Source organism: Meleagris gallopavo, chromosome 1, assembly GCF_000146605.3.
Source record: "Meleagris gallopavo isolate NT-WF06-2002-E0010 breed Aviagen turkey brand Nicholas breeding stock chromosome 1, Turkey_5.1, whole genome shotgun sequence".
In the NCBI taxonomy this organism is placed as follows: domain Eukaryota; kingdom Metazoa; phylum Chordata; class Aves; order Galliformes; family Phasianidae; genus Meleagris; species Meleagris gallopavo.
The window spans coordinates 168,577,763-168,604,818 of record NC_015011.2 but is presented as its reverse complement, the minus strand read 5'-3'; the positions used below and the strand labels follow the sequence as shown (position 1 = coordinate 168,604,818).

Here is a 27,056-nt window from a genome sequence, read left to right as displayed (position 1 = left end):
GGCTAGCTGGTCTTTAAATGTCCCTTCCAACTCTAAGGACACTATGATTCTATAAATACACACTTCATAAGTGCTATATTAAAACATGAATTATTTTCAGGCAGTGTTAGTAAAGAGCGGCTCGGTTTACACACGATAGCATGTTCTATCCAAACACTCATTAATCTGTAACACTGGAAACCTTATTTGCAGTTGAAACTTTGTAAGATATTAATGAGAACAAAATTATTAACCAGTATATTCTGACCTCAGTTCACTGAGATACAGACAAATGCATCCAAGTAGACATTCTGAAAGGCATGTTTACAAATCCCTAAACCCCACCATGACAATAGTGTGTATTTTTAGCTGTATTAAAAAAATACTGAGCCTCTGATTATTGTCCTGGGAATCTCAAAGCAAGTTAAAGAGATGTGCTCTCATCTTATGGCAGCCAAGTTTATGCAGTCAGGCTGACCACTGGGAGCTGGGTGTGGTTTCACACTCCTAACTTGGCTACAGTGGACAAATCCTATAAAATTATTCTTTTACTTGATATTAAAACACACCAAGCTTGAAGAGCAGGATTAGCTGTAGTTCAGTTCATGTGAGACTTCCAGTTGGAGGCAGTCATCCAGGTTTTCTAGACAAGGGAGTAGGAGGGTCACCTCCTGCCCTCCTCTGCCTCTTGCAGGTGCTTATTTAGGTGAAAGGAATCGCTTGCTGTGAGTGCCTGACTCCCACCAGAGCAAGTGCAGAGCTGGGTGGCTGGAGCCCACCTAAGTACCTAAAACTCAACGACATGAACTCACCTGAATTGGGCATCTATTGGGAAATCACAGCAATTGAGACAATCGGGACAGGACAGTCAAACACACTCAGCTTTATAGTTCCCTGTAAACTAAGGCTGGTATTCTAAAACTCAGGCTTCTAAAGTTGGCAATTTTAAGTGCCCTTATTTCCAGCATTCACTGACATCTGGGGATCAAGCTGTTCTGGACCCCACACCATTTCCCTTCAGATGCACAGGCTGAGCTTGTGCTCAGACAAAAAAATCCCACAGATTTTCTGTGTTTGTTTGAATTATGTTGAGAGCAGCCTCAGTTTCAATGCATGGATTAGATTCTGTTTACGTAAAACCAGCAAAGAGATTTCTGGTCACAGAGGGATGGCTAAAAGACAGCTGCACCTGTCTTGTTACAGACATGCTTGTTGAAGGCAAAGAAATGAATTGCTGTGTCTTCTCCTCAAAGTAACATGAACATGGACTGTCCCACCAAAAATGTGAATAGAGCAGGAGGTGATAACTATCTTCTTAGTGGTGAAGTAAAGCATTTATGCTACATGGAGCTCAGGAAAATACTGAGGTCAAACCCAGTTCATTTCTCAACTTGAGAGTCCTCATGTTGGAGCAGAGCTGGGGACAGAAGAGATTCCTCATCCTTACTTACACCCGGGTTAGTTTTGTTGTTGGATTTGGGTGGAGAAACAGTTTTCTTCATGTTCTGGTAGACCTAGAGATTGGAAAGAGGAAAGAAAGGATACTTCTGTTAGAATGTATTGTTCTCAGAGAACTGCTTTTCTCGTGCTGAAGCAGGCGCTGGTAGGGTGCAGACCTCCTCCTAGAAAAGATACCCCTGTGCACCATAGGAGAGCCATGCTCAGGTCTGTCACGTCTCACTGAATCATAGTATCATTACTGTTGGAAAAGACCTCTAAGATCATCTAGTCCAACCATCACCACCATGCCCACTAACTATGTCCTTCAGAGCCACATCTACATGTTTCTTGAACACCTCTAGGATTCCACTGCTTCCCTGGGCAGCCTGTTCCACTACAAAAAGAGAAACCAGATCATTGTAATCTATGGGTCCCCTCCAAAAATAAAGTTTTTCTTCTTTCTGTGTTTACTTACTGCTCCCTCTGCCTCCACCAGCTGACAGGCAAGAGAGGAAACCAGCTGGGAAAATGAGGGTCTTCTTCTGGAGTCCAGTGCCCAGCAGGACTGCATCACATAATAGCTGTGGGAGCAAGGAGGTGATAGAAAATATGTGAGCTGTTGGAGCCTGGTAAGGGACTTCACGGAAATGCAGATGTTGGATGGGAATACAGGGCACCAGGATGACTTTCCAGAGAGAGGGCAGATTTGAACACACTGCACCAGAGGAAAGCACAAAGAAAGGATGAGGAAAAAAGATAAACGAAGTACATGACTTTACTGGTGTCCTTAGCAAAATCTTCATCATAGGACTGAGGGCAGGATTTCACACTGGCTGGAATGTACTGGTGTGTTAACCTTATCTTCCAATTTCCACACAGAAAAGGGTAGGCAAAATGCATTCAGGACTATGGAGCCCACAAGAGCAGATTCAGCTTGAGTCTGACAAGAATTGTCTTTCTAACAGTTTCTGCTTCAGGACAAAACTTACATGGTCAAGATGCATTTTTCAGAGTTAGAGAAAGATTCCACCTTCTTCAACTTTTATGAACAAGATACAGTGTAAAATAAATATGAGGTCATATAAACAGTGACATAGCAAACGTAAATCACCACTCTGTGCATAATCCAGAAGAAGAAAAAACAACCAAAAAACCCACTTACACATGTTTTGTAGCATAATAAGGTCGGTCCATTTTAAATCCACTTTTAATTAATTTGTAGAAGTTCACATCAACTTGAATGCCAGGGTAGGGATTTACACCTGGGAAAATATGGTAGGAAAACTGCACTCAGGTCTATGGAGTCCACAAGAGCAGATACAGCTTGAGTCTAATGAACTGCCAAAGGCAAGCAGTGTTCTTTTGCCACGTTACAGAACGCACCCAAAGAGAATATTTCCCACAGCAGTATTCCATAAGACCAAACATCGCTCTTCATGGTGTACATCCCCTCAAATAAACTTTCAGGAGCCATCCATTTAACGGGTAAACGAACCTGTGCAGACGGGGAAAAGAAGGCAGGTCATGCCATGATACAGGCTCACTATGTGCACTGTTGAAGCTCTCACTGCTCAGGTAGAAACAAGTTAAAAGCTTGACCTCTCTCTGAATCACTGCCTTAATTTAGCTAATTATAAACTAAGAATCTGCATTTCTTAAGGGCAGATAAAGTGAGACTTCTGCACTGTTTATACAGTTATCTACAATGCTAAAGAGAATTTGAAAATGTAAGGCTTCCTTTTCTTGGTTCCTTATAATTCTTAAAATTATCATGAAAAACACAGAGCACTCATAAACTCACATTGCCCTGGACGATGTAGTTGGAGTCATTCATGACATCTCTGGCAAGGCCAAAGTCACATATTTTCATGACTTTCCCATGGGTCACCAGTATATTACGGGCAGCGAGGTCTCTGTGAATGCACTAAGAGGGACAGGATGGGTTAACACTCTGCAGTGTTTGGTATCAGAGGGAAAAAATTACCTGGTTCGTGGCTTCGCACAGGGCTCTGTGAATTGCTGCCCCTTTCCTCTGAAACTCTCTGAAAGCTGGGCAGTCCCTGGTTTCTCCTGGCTGAGGACAGTGCCAGGGTAGGCAGAAGCGTGTGGCGTAGCCACTGCTTCTTACTCAGGGCTGTGCTTACAAGTGCAAGCCAGTCTTTGCTACAGAGCTGGGGAAGGAGGTTTAATTCAAGTCTGCCACTGTGTGGCTCTCTTCCTCTGTCTGCATTTTAATAGGCTGACATGTTTTTGCTGTCTTTTCTATCTGAACATTATGCTACCCTTCACCATACCGATTTGGACTCAAGAAACTCCATTCCTTTGGCAATTTGATAAGAGAAGCATAAAAGGTCTTCAAAAGTGAGCACATTAAAATCCTCATCTTCATCCATCTGTCTGCTTGCACACTTAATTTCATCTGTAAAAAATAACCAGAACACATATTTTCCATACCCTCCCTTACTCCCTGATTAATTCTATTGGCTGTTATAGGATTTTCACCTCTCCTACCGAGAACAACATTAAGAAGAGCATTCATCTTTTGCATTCTTTGCTCAGAGAAAATATTTTCATACTCAAATACCATGTATAGTATGACCAGAAACATAACCCTGAGGTATTAATTGTTAAATCCTTCTCCAGCAAAATACATTTCTGACAGGAAGGAAGAGAGACACCAGAATGGGACCTCCTGTGTTGTTGAGTCTAGCCAAGCTAGATCAATAATATAATAAATACAATAATAACAGAATTGCTAGAGATAAGAGCAATTAATCTATTACCTTCCTCAGAGCAGAGTGCAATCCCATTTGGTCCAGAGGTCATATTTATGTTTTGGCTTGTCTGTGTGACTTTAAGTTCGTTCTCTCTGTACAGATCCATGTTCACATCATATTTCAGGTGAGCTCCCTTCCTGGTAAGAGTGACAGATTTTCCAAGGTTATACAATGGAAAAAATAATCTACTAAATGTAAACTGTTTTACAGGGAAATAGCATGATCCGTTATGACTAACAAAAACCTGAGCATAGACATGGTTTTCTCAAAACTTACAACAGAAACAAGAGATTTCTGGTCCTTTGATAAGTGATAGGAACATTTTAAGAAGAATCAAATCTCAGTTCTTTTCAAGGCCTTGCTTCTTAAAGCGCGCAGACTCTCAAGAACTCAGTAATTACACCTGTTCACAGTACAGCTAAGAATGCAGCTAAAAAGAGCTTTGCAAAGTATTAAACTATTGCTGAATGTCTTACCTGGAATTTTGGTCCAAACAGATATTGTGATAGAAACTGAAGTTGTGCTGTTTAAAAATATCAGTCAGAGTCCAGTGAAATTTTTCTCTCTTGCTCCTTAAGTAGTTCAGAAGGTCACCATAGCAACAGTATTCAAAAATCAAGTAGATTGGTCCTGAAATATTTGAAAAGTAAACATCGTCTGCTATCTATAGCAGTGTCCCTGTTAAAGTCTTAAGGATGCCCCAGCTTCCTCCAGGATTGATTTGTATTAAATATCCCAATCATCTCCCCTACACAGGTAAATGAACTGTAGATACACTGGTGGAAATCCTTTTGGAAAGTGTATGCAACTGAATTTCCCCTGTGGTCCATCTCTCAAGGTGGACTGCAAATCCTGATGAAGGCATGAAGACCTTTTCCCCTGCCAACAGCTCTGGGCTGGGGGCACAAGCTATAAAGGTGCAACAGTTTTCAACAACAAAAGGTGACCCCTGCTAATTGTCTTGTTAGTAAGAATGAGAATCATGACTTATGACCTTTCACTTATATACAAAGGAAGGAAAATTTCCAATCCCCAAAGGCCCTTACAAGACTACAGGAGCAGAATGAACAGCCCAGGGATGCTTGGAGTGGCCTCGCTTCACCCCCAAAGTCTAACACTTACTCAGAAAGAATGACTAAGAATTTTTGGATATTCATGATCCAGACTGGTAAAATCCTGCTCTTTCTCCTGAAGTGATCAGTCTTCAGCCCCAGTCTATCCACTCCTACCCACTGCTGGATTGGCCACAGCTGAACTTCTTAGCAATATCCTCAGTGATATCACTAGCCACTCATTAATTAATTAGTGATAATATAGGTGATTAAATAAGTCTTGGATTTTTTAATACTGCTGCCAATTATCAAGTTTTAATATTTCTTTTCTGTTCAGGAGCCTTCATTAGTCTAATGGTTTTAATTGGTACCTTTCCACAAGAGCAAGTTACCTGACACAGTGCAGGCTCCTAGCAGGTTCACAATATTTTCATGGCTTCCAATGTGAATCATCATTTTCAGTTCAGACATCAGAGCATCTTTTTCTGAAGTGTCAGACTTTTCTGAGAGAATAATTACACAAGATTTGTAAACATCCAGCCAAGAATTATAAATGCAAATGGTTGTGATGTTTTGTCACAAATCTTCATTTTAAATGAATTGTATTCACAGTTAATTTGGGGACATCCTAAAAAAGTGTGGCATGGATGACCTACACAGGCCATAGTGTATTTCAACAATCCCTTCAGGTTTGCTTTTCAGCAAGTATTCAGTTCTTTGGGGGGTCAGTGAATTGGAGACATGAGCTGGAATAATCAAGATGGATTCCAATAAAGATATCAATCAAGCAGTGGATGGAGGAAGCAAAGCAGGTACAAGGATGTGAGCAATGGGCTGGGAGGCTGCACTGGCTGTGCAGGCCAACAGATGAATTCTGCTGGCTGGCAGGGATGCTCATTTCTGGACACTGCTTTTAGAGGAGGGGAGGATAGCCAGAGCAAAGCAGCAAGGAGAACCTGAAGTTTAAGATGCTTGTCCTATATGGAAGGATGGAAATAAGTGGTTTTGTGCCCTCAAGAATGGGTTATAGGAAGATTTGCTGGAGGCTCTGCAAACAAGCTTGCTCAGATACAGTATGCAAAGAATATGCAACAGCTCCATTCTTTCCCACACAATACAGATCTTCTCTGCTGCTTAGAACTAAATGCAACATGCTGCAGGAAGAAAGCTTTTCAGCAACACCTTCTGAAACTGAAACACGCTTTTAAAAGCATTATAAATAGGTTTAGGAACCAAGCATTTGTGAGGCCTAACTGCTGAAAGTCTGTATTTAAAGAGATTCCTCACTGCTTCTGCTTTGGAGTCAATAGAATGTATCATTGCTTGCAAAAATCTCCCACAATTTACTGTACCTTTTAGCATTTTGACTGCAACCTGCACTGAGTCTCCTGCCTTGCTAATTCCATAAGCTGTAGCATTCAGCACTTTCCCAAAAGCCCCAGAACCGAGAACCTGTCCTGCAAGACACAATAAACCAGCGTTATGAGTAGGTGGTACAGCATGGGCTGCCGCTCCAACACTATGGTTTGCCTTGAGGACTGCTCACCAAATTCCAGATTTTCCCTGGGAAATTCCCATTTGAGATCATATTCATATTCACGGAAGTCAATGTAGATGTACTCATTATCCAATGGTCCAATCACCTGAATCATTTGCAGCTGGCTTTCATATCTAAATTGCTTGGGAAGGAAAAAATGCAGAGAAAGTCTTAGAGAAGGAACAGCCTGATAGGAACAAAAGATGAAGGGATAGGTATTGATGCTTATTTTTACCTTTTTGTATTTATGACAAATGAGAACACACAAAAAAATGATCAACAGGAAGATAAATCCAGCAAAAACATAGAGTGCAGCATTGTCTGGCAGAGAAGAAACAGTTCCTGCAACTTTAAAAGAGAAAAGTTACTACCCACTGTACCAGAGATGGTGACTAGGGCACAAGCAGAGCTGGTAGCAGCTTAGCTACTTTTACTTTTGCAGTCATTTCACATCTGAGCTTCCTCTGTACTGGGAGTGCAATGGAGACACAAGCAGAGCAAGGAGCTGGGCAGGGAACACTCAGCTGTGGGTAGTTCTGACATTTGCTTTCATTTAAAGAAACGTGCTACATGAATCAGTGCATCTCAGGGTGCTGGTATCTTCCATGGGCTGGACTTCATGAACGTAAGCAAAAGTAGAACATTCCTCTTCTCATCTTCCCTCCTCTCTCCTTGCACCTTCCCCCAAGCAATGTAGTCAGATACCAAAGCACCAGCATCAGTGGATGGACTGCACAAAACCTGCTTTGCACACTGTTCTGCTGCTCAGAAAGGATACCTCTTACCTAGCCAAGCTCATACAAAAAAGGCACTGTTTGGTGAGAAAGTGCTACATGAGGTCTGCCTTCATATTCTGGTACTTCCTAAGAGCATAAGGATTAGGCTTACTTTCTATTGCCACTTCAACATAAATGCTCAAATTCTATCAGTGGTCACAGCTGTCAGCTGTGATCAAAAGCAGCAAACAGCTTGGTTGTTCATGACAAGGGAAAGCTTTGTACTGAGAGTACCTGAGCGCCTCAAAGCATTTCTCAAGTGCCAGAGCATGCTTCGTGGAACTGAAATATTTTGCCCCATGTTTGAGGGATGTATGTGGAGTAACAAATATCAAGTGGATGGGCAAATAATCATGTTGATTTTCTTGGTCAACAAGGAAGCAATCTCACATAGGCCTTAAAAGAAGAGAGATGGCACAGCAAATCCCAAACCAGGGATCTGTTCCTCATGTGCCTCCTCCAGGACAGGAGCAAGAGCCAGCACCTGCCACCAGCTACCAGCATGGCTTCAGCTCTTCCCAAAGCTGATGCCTCCAGTTTCCAGGTGGAGATTACAAAGAAGAAATTAAAAAAGCAGATTCCAGCATTGTCATGATTCCATCCTGCACTTCTGATTCCGCTCATTTTAATGAAGGGGTTCTATGCTTTGGGATTAGAGAAGAGACATATGTCTCCCTTTCACCCACCGCTCCCCACACCACGTACACACAGTGCTTGTGTTTTCCCCTTAGGGCCAGCCATTTAGCCAGATAAAAAATATTGCAGGTTCTACCATGGCAGCTTTAATGAAGTTGGGAAAATCTGCGCTAAAACACTGAGTTCTGGTACCTGACATGTTAATGAAGCTCTTCCTGCAGTTGGAGCCGACCAAATTGCTTGCACAGCATTCAACAGAGAACGTTGTTGCTGTCTCCTTTACATCTAAAATACTGCTTGAAATCCATGACCCCAGAGATCTCCTTTCTGGCAAGAAGTTCTGGATCCCTTCCTTGATTTCTTCAGTACAGCTGGAAAACAAAGCAGTCCAGTTCTGGTTTTTGGTTTGCACTCACTTTTCCCAGAGAAGATGGGATGTTTCAAAACAAGTCTTACATCTGCATTGGAAGGCAGGAAGATAAGTACAGATGAACTGTTTTGTTCTGTCACTGCTAGAGAGAGGTTTCAGAGTAGTTTCCAGTGCCACGTATTTGTGACAGATGTGGCAGGGTAGGCAGGGGATTAAATGGGCTCTCTACTCCCACACTGGGTTCACAGTCTCCTTCCATTCCTACTGCTTGCACCTTTGCCTTGCCACTTGAGCTGCTACTAAAACAGCCAATATAGCATGAACTCAGAGCAAAAGACTCCTTCCATTGAAGAGATGCAATTTCAGCCACAAGTTTCTCTCACTCAAGGCCTAAAATGAAGAACATCCATCCTACACGAATGGCTTATTTAAGATGTGATATGTAGAAATACAGAACCTTATACCTGAGTGAAAGGACAGTTTCCACTTTTTACTTTTCTATCATTCACCAACTTACTGCTTAACTTCCTGTTCACATAAAAAAAAATCACAGGTGAGTTAATAAATAAAGCTCTGCATATAGGATTATTTTCTACTTGTGGAAGTTCTCAAGAAAAGAAAAAACTGCAGCATTTTCTTTTTCCAGAAAGCTGTTTTGAGGAGAATTTGAAACTCTCTAGCTGTTTTCTTTCTTCTTCAGTTTCTACACAAACCGATTGATGCTTGGAAGCCTTTGCAGAGATACAGATGAGAAAGTTGTCTACGTAATTCTTTCATATCTAGTTGAAATGCTTGGAGTTTTATACATAATCTTCCAAAAGATGATTTGACCTTGTGCTCTTCTACAACGGTGGGATTATTAGTTTTTGGCACACCCGAAATAAAAGCTACAGAATTCATAAAACAGCTCAATGTTGTCTCAGCTTCTCATGAAATTTTAGGGCCTAACTCATTGCCCTGAATAAATAGAGGAAATGGAAACACTCTCACTGACTTTACTGGAAACACTCTCACTGACTTTAGTGGATACAGGTCATTGCAACAGCTGTATTAACCAAAGCTTAACCAATTAATCAAACCCATAATAACTAGCACATTCCCTGAATGCCCCTCAGCTTTGATTGTAGATATGTGTCTGAGGAGGTGGGAGGATATATTTCAGTATGAAGAGCCTGGGATACACATCCTTACAGATTTTATTCAGTGCCAAAAAAAATACTGAAAATTCTCCCTAGTTTTGGTGATAGTAATTCCCTTGGAGTGGGCCACAATATTTCATTTTCTGCATTTAATTAAGGATCACTCAGATACGCTCCTTGCAACAAATTGAAAAGAGAAGACGATTTATTTACTTGGATGAGTTCAGGTCAGGACAGTTCCTCCAAACCCAGGATGAGGCTGGATAGCTGTCAGCGATGCAGGAGATCTGCTTGAACAATAACTGCATTGTTACTTCAGGTTTTCCTGCAACCAGATGACACAAGACAACTTCTGTCAATGCTCTGGTAACCAAAACCTTTGTGTTTATGTGATAACACTACATCTGCCAAGGCCCCAGTCTGCTTCTGTGGTTGCAAAATAATCTACCTGGATGGGAGCTTGCTGCAGCCCTCAGCTCTCCCCCTTCCTCTAGCCCCTGTGCCTTGACCTAAGCTGTGGGCAAGGGCAGTAGCCACTTCTCTACATGCTCACAGACAGATCAAAACAGCAGCAGAGACAAAACTGGAAATCTTAACTTCTGCTTTTCTGACTGAGAGCAAGCATTCAGCCCCAGGATTGCCCTGACAGCCCACTTCTGGTTGTCTGGCTCACATAAAATGTGCATGGAGGTGGCTGCTCTGCAGCTTTCCAGTATGGAGCAATGGTTGAAGCTACGACCATGGTTCACAGTGGAGACAATCAAGCACACCAACCAAGACTGTGCACGCCTTTCAGCTGCAGGCAGGCATGTCTGAGGTGGTGCAGCCATCATGGAGCCTCTACAAGACAAGTGGCTGCCAGACTGACTCCTCTAACTCACAAATGTGTTCAGTAAACAACAAAAAACAAGACATAAACTGACCACAAAGAGCTACCACCTAATGGGTGTGATTCCTTTCACTATATATCTCTCCAGTAGTCACATATGTTCTGTCTCTGTAGGGTTAAAATACAGCCACTGTATTTCAAAGGGCTCTTAGGCTTTGTGGTTTTCTTTAGAAATGTTATTTTTTTTTTTTAGCATATGACTAATTTCTCTTATTTTGTCCCCTCTGTTGACAATAAACTAAGGGGAGGAGAAAAAAAGAAAATAACTTCCTCCTCTGATTTGATAAGTGGACTCTTTCTTGGTATTTACCATTTCATTTCCACAGCTTTATTGCTAAAAATGGAAGAAATGGAAAAACACAAAGTAAAACCATGATTCTCTTCACACGACGCTGCACTAATGAAATCCAGGCACTGAGTATGGAGAATGATGCTGAGTGCTTATGCGTCACGTTGCTTGTGTTGGTCAGAGAAAGGACATGTCTCCCCTGTGAGCTTGGATGACCCCAGGAGGGTGCTCATGGCTAAGAAGGCATGTAATGGAGAATTTGTCCATCCCTGATATGGAGATATGTAACAGCACACAGTATGAACTCTTGGACTAAGGCTGGGACAAAGCTATCCCCATGCTGGATGTTCTTTCACCAGCCCTGCATAACAACTGAACCATGACCTTTCCTGCTGGTAGTCACCTCTTGCTATGTTGATAGTAGGGACATTCCCAGTGGCTTACTTCTACCCATTAAATTAGGGCACGGGTTATCTTGCAGTCTGCCATGAAGTAAAGGAGGTAAAAAACTCTCCCAGATAGAACCTAGCTATCCAGATCCTTCTTTAAGGCCTTTCTACTCCCAGGCAGATTGACAGATCCTGCCAACCTGGTGTCATCTGTGAATGTATTGGGGGTGTGTTCAATGCCCTCATCCAGGTCATCAATAAAGAGATTGAACAGAACAGGCCCCAGTACCGACCCCTTGAGAACACCACTCATGACTGGTCACCAGTTGGATTTAACTCCATTCACCACCACTCTTTGGGCCTGGCCCTCCAGCCAGTAGTTTATCTAGCAAAGAGTGTACCTGTCCAAGCTGCGGGCTGCCAGCTCTCCAGAAGAATACTGTGTGAGTCAGTGTCAACAGTCTTTCCCTCATTCACCAGGCAGGTCACTAGATCATAGAATTCAATCTCTAATCAGAGATCACTCTAAGATTTAAGCCACCTAAGCTCAAAATGGATGTAGATAATGAACATTTAATTGTCTCTCTTCTATTGTATGATACAGCAGAAGTGTAAAGCAACATCTACCCTCCATTTACATCAGTGATAAAACCTAATTGAGAGATCAAGGTCCTTCCTCCCAGGTTTGGCCACATCTTTACAGGGATTCTTTTCTCACTTACTTCTCACATACAAAGTGAATTTTTTTGTCATGACCGTATCATCATTTTCAGCATAAAATACATATATCCCAGAACGGTGCTGATGATTGCAGAATTTTGATGAAATGCTATGGAGCAAAGAAAAGAACAAAAGACTGTCTTGAAAAAAGATTCTAGATGCAGTCAATATTCATATACATGTTTGAAACAATTCAATACCTTCTAATGATGAATCCAGGCTAAATTATTAACATTAATCCAGAAAGGATGTAAATGTCTTGGAGGATTTCCTTCTCCCTGCAGTACTAATTTCCCTTGCAATTTTTTCATATTTCTTTGAGTGCATCTGGGCTGTAGGGTTGTGATTTTGTGAGTAATCCATTGGAAGACAAGGTGTATAACACATCCTCGTGCAAAAGATTCAAGTTCTCTATTCTCTGAAGGATTTCTATGTGAGTTTCTAGCTGATACGATAAGAACTATTACGAAATAGCAGTGAGATAGTTAGGATCATGCAAGATAAATCTTTTCAGATCAGAAGGTCTAATGGAAACTCAAAAATGAGTTCATCATCTGAAGGTTAGTTTCAATGAGAGAAAATATTGAGATATTTCTGCAAGAGGCAGCCTTCTGCTAACCACTATGGCCTGTGGTTCCAGTGGCTGGTAAGAAACTAAGACACAAACCTGAAGGAAGATGCTTGTGACAGTGGAAACAGCGAAGGAGAGCTCTAAGAAGTCCCTGAGCAGAAACTATTATCAGAGGACTACAGTGAAATAAAGATTGAGCATGACTGACCTACTGAGTGAGGAAGAGGTGGGGAGAGGGAACTATATCACCTTAGAGTGTTGGCATCCTATTTTTGTTCTTTTGGTTAGGTTATTTTTGTCAGAATGATTGACAGATTTAAATGGCAGCTTTTGCAGTTCATCAACTTCTGGACAGTGCCCTCAGACATAGGGTTTGGATTTGGGGTGGTGTTGTGTGGAACCAGGGGTTGGTCTCAGTGATCCCTGTGGGTTTCTTCCAGCTCAGGATATTCTATGATGCTATGACTTTATTTTCCTGGGGAATTGGAAGTAGACATTAAAAAACCATACCGGCAATAGAAAAAGTAAGAGAAAGCAAGATCTTGCTCATTAAGCATGATACCAAGCAAGAACTAAGACATCAAGTATCACCACACAATTCTAATGCAAGAAAACTTGCACAGAAACCACTGAGAATTTTGCCTTCTGATGAATGCAACATATCCATATTGAGTTACTGGCTTTTTGAATGTCTTAATCTGAAATGGCCTCAAAGATGTCTCTGAAACTCAAGAGATTTTTCTGAGGTCATATCCCTTTTGAGATGCCTCAAAGGGAAGGCAAACCACAAACCATTTGCTTCTTTTGAAATCCTAGGTCTGAAGGATTAAATCCTAATGAAATAATGAGAAAATCATTAGAAAAGAATGTCTTAGATATTTGAGAATCTGTAGGGACGTGAGATAAATAATAAAAATCTAACAGAAGTCATTATGTATATGAAAACTCATTTGCTGTTAGGAGGGAAGTGAAAATCATCAGTGTGATAGAACACAGAGGCAACAAAAGCAGATAGAAAATGGGAATTTTGAAACAATCAGTGAAAATATAAGGGCACTGACAGAGAGATTAATCACTGAGACTTGAAATCAAAAGCTAAAGAAGGGGTCAGAGTTAATTAATAAAATTCAACACGGTCTGTAATCAAGAAGAACAGCTTGATAAGGAAATGACAGAAATCAGAAAAGGGAAAAACAGGAAATGAAAAAGGATATGAAAGGAATAAAGTAGAAGTGTTAAAAGATGGAATTACACAGAAGTCAACTAAAATGAGCGAAGTTAGACTCAGAGTATGTTAAGGTATGTATTGATATTTTTCGTGCTGTTTTGAGAAATCTTCTGCTTTAAAATGATGTCCACACCTACAGTGCTACAACTTGCAGGCAGGATTCCCTCACCTTGTTCCCCTTGCTGCTTCTAGAGACACGAAGGTGAACAAAACCCCCAACTCTCCCTGGGCAAGCTCCAGTGGTGTGGGGCCACAGGTGGGAGCAGTCCCCCAACCCCACTGGGCCACAGAAGTTGTCTGAGGTGATGCATGCAAGGAGGCCACCAGCAGTTGCACTCTTCTGATTAATGGATTACCTAAGCTATGTCATATCTCTCCAAGTTGTTATTGTTGGCTCATGCTATAGCACCTTCCTATCTGGATTGAATTACACTAGCTGCCAAGAGTTTAAGAAAAAATGACTCCTACTCTTAACAAGTCCATGAGAGCCACTAAGCAAGTAAATTTGGTATTATCGGGCAAGGATGAGCAAATTCTCATGGCTGCCCCATGAGACTTCACTTCCAAAATCAGTCTTGACCACAAAGAACAGATTTGCCTAGCCCACATCAGGCATACAGATTAGTCACTGACATTATCGAAGTTTGATGACAGCCTCACTTTATCAGCAGGGACAGAGTTCCTGTGGTCACTGCCAGGAGATGACAGTTTACTGATCTCCACTGAACTGTCTCTGAAACATGCGGAGGTCTGACTCCAATACCCTTCTGATGCAACAAATAGACAAGTCTGTTGTGAAGATGACTTGAGAAGCTAGTGGATATGATCAGATGTATCAAAAATACTTTGGAAATGAAGCAAAAAAAGTGAAATCAAGGCTGTCACACTGTTTTAAGGGTATGTTAGGAATATGTAAAAAATTAGTGTGGGTAGATAAACATCTGCCTGCATCTTGCTTTTTTTAAAGCTAAAAACTTCACAAGAGCAGCGTGGCTTTATTTTCACTAAGGTGAATAAGAGCTGCTACCTTGAAAGTATGGGACTACTCTGAAAGAAACTCTGAAGGAAATTAGATAATCTTATCAAGAGATTAGAAAGCCTGGGGAATTGAGAAAACATTAGCCTTAAACAGGACTTGTGCCAGAACTTCGTTTTAGGAAATAACAGAAAAGGTAGATAAATAACAGGTTTATTCACAACATGTTTTGCAACAATGGAAGAATACCATGACCTAGGTAATTAGCAGAACGGTATGTTTCTGGAGCACAGCAAGAGTTGCACAGATCTAAAGACAGCTTGGGAAACTACAGGGCCCTGGATTTGATTTGAGCAATAGCAAAGATACGGGGAACATCATCAAGAACAGGATGACAAAAGGGGAACGTACAGAACTTGAGGTGATCTCAAAACAGATGTATGCAAAAGAGCTGTAACTGAGAAATTATGTCAGAGAGAAGGAGAATGGCAAAATATATGTAATTTGAAAAGTTGCATAACTTACCAATGGGTTTATTATCTCATGTAGAATAAAGAGATTCTATAGGTCATTGAACAAATTGCTGTTGAAAGCCATACTACCATTGGACTACTTAATAGTAGTTAACATGGCTTTATCACCTGACCCATCCACATATAAAAAATACAAAGAGAGTATGAAATATGGATGATAATAAGACATAAAATGAAAACATTTGAAATTATATCAAAATATTCCAGTACCTGTGTCCATCCTCACTGTAACTTTGCTTACATGGAAATGTTTTCTGGGAAAATAGCCACATGCATTCAACTGGTGGATACGCTGTAAAGTTAACTTCAAAGCAAAACTCTTCATCACCAATTTCAAAATCTTCTCTAGAGTCAGTTATATTTATAAATCCCTTTTCTGAAAAAGAGATAATATTGATACTATGTTAAAAAGGCTGAACTGCTTAATGAATGGGTTCTGACATCTGTATGTTTTTTGTTTTAGTTGTCACAAGTGAAAAAAAGCACCGTTACATCACAAAAGGCATCCTGTTAATCAGAAGAAGATAATGCTTCAAAAGTGGCATTGCAGTGATGTCACTGCATCCTGCTCTGAGCCTGTGTGATATCTGCTGGAGTTGTAGATATGGTCAGACGAGAGCCCTTCCAAAATGCTCTAACTTTTCTGCTCTACCTATCCTACAGAACCTCAAGTCCAGTAACTCCATTATTTTTTCTTTGTTTGCTTTAGTTGTGTGTTCCAGGTGTTAGCAGCTGCATCTAATGGAACAAAACCACGCAGCACCACCAGCATAACCAGATGTTAATAGTCTCTGTTTCTGTGAAATGAACTAAAGATTTTGTAAATAAGTCTTATAACTGTTCACATATTTCTTCATCTAAATTAAAATTATTTTATGGAAGGCAAAAAAAGACATGAGAAAGCATTTGGAAGGTGTGCACTGAACATGTACTGCTGGTATTTTCCTTGCTTGGGTGGGATTGGTTTCACCAAATGGAGCTGTCTGAAGTTTAGTGACCCACCTAAGCTGTTTTGTTTGGACCTCTGATACATTCAGTGGAAGGGAGTGGGCATGTCTGAATAAATCCCATCCTAGAACAGAAGATAACAAAGACATACTGAAGTGTTCTCTGGTAATACTCATGCCAGTGACTGCTGGAGGAACCAGATCACTGCTGGGGCTAGATGTCTCATGAGCTGCAATGAATCCAACCCAAAGAGAGTGAACAGCAGGCGTGTGTGGGAGGCAACAGTCCTAATTGCATCAGCAGAGCTAGGATCAGCTCTGTGAAGATCACAGAATCATATATGTTAGCGAGCTCTGGAGATGCTCAGAGGAGGTCCAACTAGACAAGGTTGCCTAGACCTGTGTCCAGTTGAGTTCGGACTTAGGGGAAACTTATGTCAGTGTGAAAAAACTGCAATGTCAAAGTATTAACGGAGTGGGATTTCTCTTTAGAGTGCCTTTCTTTCAGTTGTAACCCTATATTGGTTTTGGCATGTTTTGTCTCTGTCTAACTGACTGGTTTAAAAAATACTATCTGGAAACTCCCATACAAACCACAAAAATTTCAGTATTTTAAAACAAGAAGTAATTCTATTCATAACCATTCTCCTCCTTTTTATGCTAAAGTTTTATTGGTTTTATAAATTAGACCTTCATCTTTTGACTACTCCTTTGGAACTCATCTTTCCAGGTCCAAGGTCATCTGTATGCTCAGTGTTAACAATACAGCTCGTCAAGAGTGAAGGCTTTCTCCAGAGTGCACACAGGGACTTTGGAGTGGGAGGAAAACACTCAGAGTAGTTTCTTTCTTGAAGCAGAAAGAAAATAGCACTTTCATTTTTTCCTTGGCTTACTATTTTTTTTTTTTTTTGGGGCACATTTAGAGGTATTTATGCCAGAGAAATAGTGAACACAATTTTTAATGATAAAGAGGTGAGCTGAGATTTTAGAGGCTGGACTCAAAGTTTTTGTGCCACTGCCTTTATTATTTTTATTAATTGCTACTTGAAACTTAATATATGTTACAAAATATCTTGCATATTCCCAAATTCAGATTGCATGCTGCTTAAAATTCTTCATTCAGCACTGGTTGAAATTGAAGATAAAACCTGCAGGAACACAGCCTTGCAGCTGCAGTTGTTGGCACGATCTCTGTTAAGCTTTCAGTGTCTAAGCACCCTGCCTAATTTGCCAACTAAGGAGGATGAGATAAGCTGCTGAAGTATCGAGTAGCAAAGAGCAAGCAAGATGTGTCTGGCTACGAGGTGTTAGAGACCATCCATCAATGTAGTTGTATTATGCAAACTCCCAAGGCAATGCAGAGTGTCCCAACTTCTTGGTAAAGTTACATCATCACCAATCCCAGTGTAGCTATAGGTGCAGATTCATGAACAGTGATGGTCTGAAAGTAGGGCACCAACTATTTCAGAGGTTACTACCCTGTAACACAGACATCTGAATGAAATTTCTGTACATATCACTGTTGAAATTGAACTTGGTGTGCTAGCACAGATTCACTCTGGCAATGGCTGTAATTAATAAATCAGGCTAAAAGCTGTGACACATAGAAGTGTTGCACACGATGTCCCTGTATAACCTTGGAAAGGGAAGTGTGAGGTAAGTAACATCTTTCATTAATCGACCATATAAGCAAACAGATCTTTTCAAAGCAAAGCCAAGGAGTCTGCAGAGGTTTCACAGGCATAAAGTAGTATTAAGGAGGGTAGAACTCCCATAGTTTGGCATAATGATGTCAAAAATGTAATGAAAACAAAATTTACGTTACAAATGTACAACCTTCCATGGAGAATGACTCACAAGTCTCCTGTCAATACGATGCTTAGGCATGAGAGTTTAGGGATCCAAGAAGCTGGTATTTCTGAAATGAGCACTGGTACTGGAGAAAGAAGAGGATTTTGCCCCAGCCAGGTATCACACTCAGTTATTGTAAATCATTGCAGAACTTCCTGCTCAGAAGTAGGCAGAAGCTGAAAAGGGGATATTGCACTGGAAAAGTCATTTCTGAAGACACCAGGGCAAGTATTCTCACTTCCTATCATCCCTAGCTTAGGTTTTGCAACCTCTGACAGTAGCTACATCTAAGATCAGAGTTAAGATGGGTGCTTCAGAGAGCCTGGTTCTGGGGGTGAATAGCCCAACTCCATGCATAGCTGTCACAAAATGGCTCCCAACATTGACTTCAGCAGCACTGCCCAGGCTACAGCTTTCCTTTTTATGCCTTATTTCCAGATCTATGCTTATTAGCATATTATCTCCACCTGAGAAATTAGGTTTGCTGCTGAGGCTATTATGGGATAATTTCAAGACTGTTGGCTTTTAGATTAACATGGTGCCTAAGTAGAATGAAGTTTCCTTTGGTGTATTTGAATTTTCAGACCTTGTGTAGCTCGGTGCTCGGAAAATGGTTTATTTCAGTACCTGAGAAGCAGAAGACAAACAGACCAGCCAGTAACACAGCAGCAGTTGTCTCTGGAGCTTCAGGTTTCCCTTCCTACCATCACAGCTGCAGCATCTCTCTTGTTAGGCAGTTTGCCAACTCTGTCATCGTGGGCTGTTCATGATCTCTTTGTGTACTGTTCACAGTTCATGCAAAAGTTTTCATTCTGCTACTAGTTCCACAGGTAACTGAACTAGAATTCTTTCACAGATTTTCTTTTCCCTAAATAGTTTGGCAAACTCAAATGGCCATTTGTCAGTCATTCCCTTGCCATAAGAGGAAATTGACCTTTCTCTTTTGTTCTGTGTCTTGGGTGAGAAAGCCACCTCCAAGAGTCTTGCAATTGCTTGATTGCTTCTTAGTAGACCCAAGTCAGGCCTGATGCAAACTTTCTATCTGCTTTCAGTGTTGCAGAAATGAGCGCCTGAAGGGACCATGCTTGCAAGTGGAGTGGAGATTCCCTACCAGGCAGATGCAGACGGAGGATGTGGTGAAGAGACTGAGATCATGGCCACAACTTTCTAAAACTCAGGGTGAGTCATAGCTGAACAATTCTATATCACAGTAGTTGAGACCAGCTGGTGGTCTCCAGACTGTGGCCAAACTAATATACAGAGCACTAATAGCTGAACACAAGGACAGGTCATGCTCGTAATACTCTTGGCCAGCTTAATGTGTTCTGAAAGGCTTTTCTCCTAGTTGTTTGTATGCTCTGCAGCTGCCGAAATCTGACTTGATAGCATAGAGGTTTCTCTGCCCAGAAGCCCTAGGGCAAAGCTGCCAGTAGCTTAGTGTCCCCACAAAAAGCTGCCATGGCTTTGTGTCACACCGGTTGGGAGTATCCTACAACAACATGAGCTGACTCCCAGCCTGTGCTTCAAGAAATGAAACCTCCCAACAGTGCCTGTTAATTTCACTTCTAAAAGCACTGTCTTTTAATGAGAATTATTTGGAAAGCAGTTTGGAAGGAAAAAGTTTGTTATCGTCAGGAAACCTGAATGACTCAGTTCAGATTAATCTCTTGGCTTTCCTAGTCTGTCATTAAGTGCAAACAGGACTTTTTCTTAGAAACTGCCAGGAACACGTGTTGCACACCTGCAAGCAAGGAACTACTATGCTGAAAACAAAGCAAAGCAGCCAGCCCAGGGACAAAATTAACACTGGGGTTGGAATTACCTAAAACAGTAACCAGAGCAGTTTGATTTGGATGAGCTGTAGAAGAGCAGGTATAACGTCCGCTGTCACCTTTTCTTGCTGCTGAAGTAAACATGTACTGGATCCGAATGGCTGAGTGGTCTGTTTGGTACTCCAACCCCTCAAATCGGCGATTCTAGATGTCAATAGAGATTTCCTTTTAATCAGTTGATGGTGCCTAGTGTCGCTCATTTTAAAACATGCTGCTTTCTTACCTGCTGCACTTCTTTGTTTTCAAAAGATAAATTTATTCTGAATTTGTAATTACGATAAACAGCTCTGCATCTGATCAGCAGTGGTTCCCCAACTTTGAGAAGTAACTCAGCTGAAGGTGTTGCTCGTCTTTCACTTAAATCTACAAAATGAAGCATAGTCACAGAACAACAGCTATGATTCTGCCTAGAAAAACACTCATTTAAATCAACGTTTGTTCTTCTAATTCTGTATAGACATCCATTATTACATGGTAATGATAATAAGAATTTGAGAAAATTACTCAATAACCATGAAATCAGGAAATCTGGTGGTTTTAGGGGAAAGTTCCTTACTATGAGAGTGGTGAGGCACTGGAACAGGCTGCCCAGAGAGACTGTTGATGCCCCGTCCCTGGAGGTGTTCAAGGCCAGATTGGATGGGGCCCTGGGCAGCCTGGTCTAGTATTAAATGTGGAAGTTGGTGGCTCTGCCTGTGGCAGGGGGGTTGGAGATTCTATGATCCTTCGTAGGTCCCGTTCCCAACCCCTCGGCCATTCTGCGATTCTGTGATTCTGTGATTTAGTATGCCTCAAACCAAAATAGCTTGTCATAATTTAACTAATGTTTAGTCTCAGTGTTTAGTCTCAAGTACAAAGACTTATTAAAAAAAATAAAAAAAAAAAGAACAAACAAAAACTTTACATTTTAAGGATATTTTGAAGCACATTTGCTGCCCTAAAAGCATGCAAAAATGGATGATAGCTCTTTAGAAAAGGCAAGACGCTATTTACAGAGACCACAAATAGCTATCACAATTTAGGATATAAAATACAAGACAGAGCAATTGTATTCACTGTTAGCTTTGTTCCAGTGGTTGCAAACAACTTAGTCCAGAAAGTTTATTCAGGCAAGCAGTGCAACCAACTCCAGCAGCAGGATCCAGCTCTCACATACAAAAACACTAAATGGGAAGTTACCTATAGTAAAGAGGCTGGTGCATTCTCTGCCCAGGTCATTAGCTGCACAGCACAATATGTAAGTTTCAAACAATTCACTCTGGTGTAATTCATATTGTACCTTCTGTATGCCATCTATTTCTCCATTTTCTCCATGCATTTTATTAAGGCAGCTGTAATTACAAGCACAATTATTCATTGACTCATTTGGTTAACCTCCAGCGAATAAATCTGATAAATCTCCAAGCCATGAGAATATGCAAACAATAGTGGGAAAATTGCATCTTACTCGGCAGAATAAAAAGGAACTAGGAAAGGCAAAGATAAGAAAATAAAAACGTCACAGCCTAGACATAAGAATGATCTGAAATGACCTGAATATACTCAAAATGATGCATGAATGGGTAATTCTATAACTAAATAGAGAAATCATATAGGTTGGCCTTTCACATCACGTCCCTGAATTCATGATGATGGGAGTTGCTGCAAATCCAGCAGAAATGAAATCCCAGATTCCAAACTGCCACACAGCAGAGAAAGGCATTCCCTTTGGCCAGGGTATGAAACACACTGAGGTCTGTTTTCTTTGAGCTTATGTGCTGCTTACTTGAGCACATTCACACAGTTGAAGAATCAATCAAATATGAAAATAGAATGAGAAAAAATCATTTAGATAGGAAAAATATGATCCCTTATGACATCTCCCCAGCTTTAATGCATGCGTATTTCTTTTAAAAGTGAAAAACTAGGGAAAAAGGAGATAGTTTTGATTTGTTCTGTTGACACTAAAATGCCAAAATCTGGAACAACATTTCCAAGCCAAGAGCTGGAGGTTTCCAAAAGAGTGCAACAGCCAACATTTCTAAGAAAACTGTGTTCCCACGTTCCAACAGTGAGTCATGCAGACACATGGGTGTGCAGCCCAGCAGAGCCCACTGCATCCTCCTGCAAACATGCTGACCCAAAGTTCTTCTTCATTACACAGCCAACTCACCAGGCAGACCCAACTGTATAAAGCCTCTCTTTTCCTCATCAGAAAATGGTAAACTTTCAGTCTAGAAGTTCATAGTGAATAAAAACCTGTGCCGTACCTCTTTTCATGTGTTTTGCAAAATGTCCACTTCACAGAGGGCTGGGGGTAGCTCTGTGATATGCACTTTATTATATCCAGTTTCTCAGATATCCTGAAATAGGGTTTGCCCGGTTTACCTGTTAAAAATCATGTAACTGTTTAAAAATGCTGAAATAATTATTATTGAGCAAACAGTGCCTTGCTTATTTCACAGTACATCAAGTCACAGAGATGGAACTTACTTCATGAGTTTTCACTGCTGGGGGAAATGAAATAATTCAGCCCTGAGCATATCGAGGGTTGGACTCAGGAGCTTTTCTGTCTTGATTTGCTAAATGAACACATTTCCCACTATCAGAGACCTGCACCCGATAATGATCCTGGAGCAAACACCTTGCTGTTATGCTAGTGTTAATGTGCTGGTGTTAACTGGATGTGGCTGCCTGTCACCACATGGAAAGGAGCACAGACACCTTTGGAAACCACATCCCAAGCCCCTGGCCTTTGGTGGAGCAGCCGTTGAGCAAAATCTCAGCCCCAGATAAGATTGTCGCGTCCCAGTCAGACACAATGGAGGAACAGCAGGGAACAATGACTTCTGATCAGCAGCAGGCTTCTCCATGTAGGTCATCTTACATTACGACTTCCACTCAAGAGACTGACATTTTCTTTAGAGCCATGCTTTCATTTCCGGTAAAGTGACACATTAAGGTGAAACTAATACTTTTGGCTTTTTAATTTCTTGTTCATTTCTCCCTTATAAGCTTGGCCCAGAGGGCTTTTTTTTACCTACAGAGATTCACATCTCAGTAGAAGGGTTCACATCTAGCCTGAAGGATTTTATGAGATGCAATTATGGCATTAGATTCACAGGAGCAGATAATGCAATCCAAGCAATTGATATGAAAAAGATCTTTACTGAGACTATTTTGAACTGCTCTCATTTGTGCATGTAATAACATTTTTTACCACTACAGCCTAATTGATGTGGTAGTGAAAGTAAATTTTAATCAAAGTTTAATACCGTGTCCTTTCAATGAAGCTCTTAAAATTGTAATTAGGACACCCAATAGGTCTTCAGATAAAATAAGGAGAAACTGGAGGTGACAAATCAGGCATCTGAGAGTGAAAAAATGTCCATTAGAAGAAATATTTTAATAGCAAATAAAGAAGGCATAAAAATGTTGATTAAACATTGATTAGACACAGTATATTAGAAACAAGGCAAGTAATAATGCTTGTTAGTAAATCTATCTCTAAAGGGGCTTAGTCCTAGCAACTTTGTCAGAATTTTAGCTCTTTGGATTGATTTTTTGCTTTCTTTTCCTTAACGCATTTAACATTTCTGAATTTTATATTTAAATATGGGACTTTACAGACAAAGCAATATGTTATTTCCTGTCTGTTAAAAAAAAATAAATCATTTCAAGTCTTGAAAAAAATGTTCTTGGACAACTCTAGTAGGAAATGGGAAACTGAATTTTGTTACAGCAGTTGCCTTTGCCTGCGATATGTCCCCTGTGTGGACCTTGAGGAAATTCAACCAAATCTGCAAAGCTGCAGCTTGCCTGTGCTCTACCATGTCTTGCTGGGCTCAGCAGTTACAGTGCCAGCTCCTCGTGCACCTCTGTGCTGAGCAGCTGTAGGGCTGGTGTATCTCATCCTGAGACCACTGAGAACAAATGAATTCAGATGCAAGAAAAAGGCAGCCCACAAGCTTTGAGAGCATACGACAGCCACCCTTCATCTGTCTCTTGTGGCACAGAGAGAAATCTCTCAGAGCAAAGAAAAAGGCTGTTGCACATTTACATCTTCATTTACTCATTTGCTTGTTATCAACTAGTGAAAGCTGACTTGCTTGCAGTAAGGCAGTCTGTAGTTTTGACTTGAACCACTGAAGACAGCCACAAGTCCTATGCAGACCTAGGAAGGTGCTTGAAACACATAACATGAAAGAAGTGGCACCCAGCATGGGCTGAGTAGATGAGGTGTTTGGGAAGAGAGATGCCCCAAGAAAAAGGTGGAAGCCTGACTGCTTTGGATGATCTCAAGCCTCTCTTCTTGTACCTGCTGATGGAGTGAATCCTGCTGTCTGAGACACACTTACTTCGGATGAGAACAGGAACAATGATGGTGTAATTGCTGTTTTTACTGATGACTGAGAGAGTGTATTTTCCAGCTTGTGTTTCTCGTATTTGAGAAAAAGGCAAAGAAGTAACATACCTATAAAACAGGAGATAAAGTCATCTTTGTTATCTGGAAGGTAATATGCTGCAGACACAATAATAGTACATATTCCATTAGCTCTGTGCTTGATAGCATGAAAAACTATTCAGAGATAAGAGTACTCATTATTTACATTACACCCGTTACCCTAAAGTGTTTTAATCTATCTTGCTATACACGCAGCACCATAGGACCTTACAACCGCAAGTACCCAAGTGAGTGCCTAATGCTGAGCTCTAGGAAGGATGGACTTAGAACAGCTGGAGTGATTCACAGGGAAGTACTCTATCTACAATCCCATCCCAAGAGCCCTGCAGTTGGAGGCAATAACCTTCAATTGATGACAAGATTTAAAAAGTTAATGTATAACATGGAATTATACGCAAGCAAAGTCACACAGAACATATGTTTGTATCCTAAGAGAAATGATCCCTACCATGTTCTTTGATCCAGTATATTCCTCAACTTACCGGTTATCTGAATCCAATGAAGGTTCACAAGCTTGGATTTCTTTAAAAAACCAATGGCATGAAATGATCTCTGAAATGTTCATTATTACTCTTAATTCAATATCTTCAAACACATTCGCTTCTACTTTTTTAATCGGCTCATAGATGTTCTCTGCTCCCTGAGAATTCAGATGGCACTCGAGATCTTCCAAAATGTTGGAGATCTGCAATGCAAGAGAACAGATTGTTGTGTATTCGGTAGCAATTAGCTTTGTTTGCTATTTCATATTCAAATATTTTTAAAGGATGCTCTTCTGGAAAAGTCTTCATAAATTAACAATGCCTCCTAATCCCCAAATATAAATAGAAACTGCACTAAAATAATATCTTCAACATGCTCCCATTTTTTTCCTACTGTCAAACATTCATAAATATATTGAATTCTACTACACAAAGAAGCCCAATAGGATTCATGTTGCATTAGTTAATTCTATTCTCTATAAAAGGCCATTACAGAGCAACTTCAGCCAGAAACATTACAATTTCCCATAGCGGTTATTCTTTGCTCTCATTTTTGCTTCCCTTCTTGTAGGACCATGGGAGCACAGAGAAGAACTATAATGAAAACTTTCTGTTTGAGACCTCAATGCAAAGGCAGGGCCAGAATGTTTTTTACTATCCTACTACTTGCCATCATGGCATCCAGACAGACCTCAGCTCCTTGTGGGCTTCTCTGGGCAGAGAATGTTTGGCTTGGGTGACTGCATACCTTTCATTTTCTCACCAATGCATACTGCTAACGGTGAATTGCAAATGGAAAGTTCTGCAGCACTCATAGCTGATGGTAGACTAATGAGTCTTTAAGTTTAGCTACAGGAAGAGGTGTCAAGTAAGCAGATCCCTGAAGAACAGCCCTAGATGTCTCCCTTACTAGGTGACATTTATCCAGTGTAAGCTTATGAAAGGAGGGGTTTGCTGCCTCCTTTGCCCCACAAAGTGCTTGACCAGGTACCCTTGTATGATTCTGCTGCTTCTCATTCCTTGCTCCTTCTTTTTCCCTTTGCTTGATCTGAAAGGTATCTAGAGATAACAGCCACATTCCGCTTCATCAGACACAGGGACAGCACAACTTTGGCTGGTGTATTGAAATGACTCCTTAGGAGATTGGTCATTGGGAAGTTGATTGTGACACTGCCATGGATTAAAGGGTCAGGGTGCTGTAAGCTTTTGGGAAAGTATTTGGGAGGTAATAGCCTTGTGCTACACGAGGCTGAATATTAGGAGAAATTTCCTCTTCAAAGAGTGGTGAGGCACTGGAAAAGGCTGTCCAGGGAGGTGGTGGAGTCACCATCCCTGGAGGTGTTCAAGCAAATGTGTAGATATGACACTCAAATCTGTAGATATGACACTATGGGACGTGGTTTAGTGGGCATGTTGGGAATGGGTTGGGGGTTGGACTAGATGATCTTGGAAGCCTTTTCTAATTGTAACAATTCTGTGACTCTATGATTCCATTTCTGGAGTGAACAGGAAACTTCATAAGCAACTTGCTTTCTGTTAGATCACCTTGGAAGATACTGATGTCTCTTCTGTCCTTGAAGCTCCATCTCTTTGTCTGATAAACACACACGTAATCTCAGATGTGCTTTGATTCATTGCAGAAGTGAAAGCCATGGCTGTCATAACTAGAACTATAAAACAGAAGTAGAAAACAAATGTGATTGTGTCTATCTCTCTGCTCAGGGGTAAGTATTTTAATAAAAAAAAACAAACAAAACACAACAAAACTGTAGACAGATTGTGAGGCGGTTTTTTTTGTTGTTGGCAGACAGTGGAAATACTCAACTATGCATGTGCATTTTCAGTATCTGCTTTTGTGTATCAAGACTAATAAAACTGATTTGGGGAACCTTTCAACACCACAGACACGCCACATTTTAGGAGTACGTCCCATAACATAGCAGAATGCAGTAGGAGAAGTCTGGTTCTCACTGCAGTCAGATAGACCTCTTATTGCCATAAACTGAGTTAGGATTTCACAGAGACGTGTAGGTACACACAGGGAAGCGCCCGCCCTGCTCGGCAATAAGAGCTCCGCTCGGTGCCCGTGGACTCGTTCGGGCGCAGGGCGATGTGCGGCCACGAGGGGCGCTCCCGCCGCGCCCGGCCCCGCTCTACCGGGGGAGCGGCACAGGCTGCGCTGAGAGCACGGCCGGCACT

General features: G+C 41.1%; 1 protein-coding gene across 1 annotated transcript in view; it reads right to left on the bottom strand.

The window, feature by feature from the left end:
* FLT3 (fms related tyrosine kinase 3) overlaps positions 1-27,056 on the bottom strand; it is a 27,963-nt gene continuing 907 nt past the window's right edge. The window contains exons 2-24 of the mRNA XM_010728919.3: positions 26,403-26,681; positions 24,858-25,060; positions 24,269-24,384; positions 22,181-22,298; positions 21,111-21,262; positions 20,155-20,294; positions 19,922-20,075; positions 15,512-15,677; positions 11,996-12,102; positions 9,920-10,031; positions 8,390-8,568; positions 7,021-7,133; positions 6,795-6,927; positions 6,601-6,705; positions 5,641-5,751; positions 4,673-4,826; positions 4,203-4,333; positions 3,714-3,838; positions 3,221-3,343; positions 2,803-2,914; positions 2,582-2,681; positions 1,895-2,000; positions 1-1,493 (exon numbers count right to left, since the gene is read on the bottom strand). Of these exons, the coding sequence (XP_010727221.2) occupies positions 1,359-1,493; positions 1,895-2,000; positions 2,582-2,681; positions 2,803-2,914; positions 3,221-3,343; positions 3,714-3,838; positions 4,203-4,333; positions 4,673-4,826; positions 5,641-5,751; positions 6,601-6,705; positions 6,795-6,927; positions 7,021-7,133; positions 8,390-8,568; positions 9,920-10,031; positions 11,996-12,102; positions 15,512-15,677; positions 19,922-20,075; positions 20,155-20,294; positions 21,111-21,262; positions 22,181-22,298; positions 24,269-24,384; positions 24,858-25,060; positions 26,403-26,681 (3,174 nt within the window). The 3' untranslated portion in view covers positions 1-1,358. The remainder of the gene's footprint in view (positions 1,494-1,894; positions 2,001-2,581; positions 2,682-2,802; positions 2,915-3,220; positions 3,344-3,713; positions 3,839-4,202; positions 4,334-4,672; positions 4,827-5,640; positions 5,752-6,600; positions 6,706-6,794; positions 6,928-7,020; positions 7,134-8,389; positions 8,569-9,919; positions 10,032-11,995; positions 12,103-15,511; positions 15,678-19,921; positions 20,076-20,154; positions 20,295-21,110; positions 21,263-22,180; positions 22,299-24,268; positions 24,385-24,857; positions 25,061-26,402; positions 26,682-27,056) is intronic.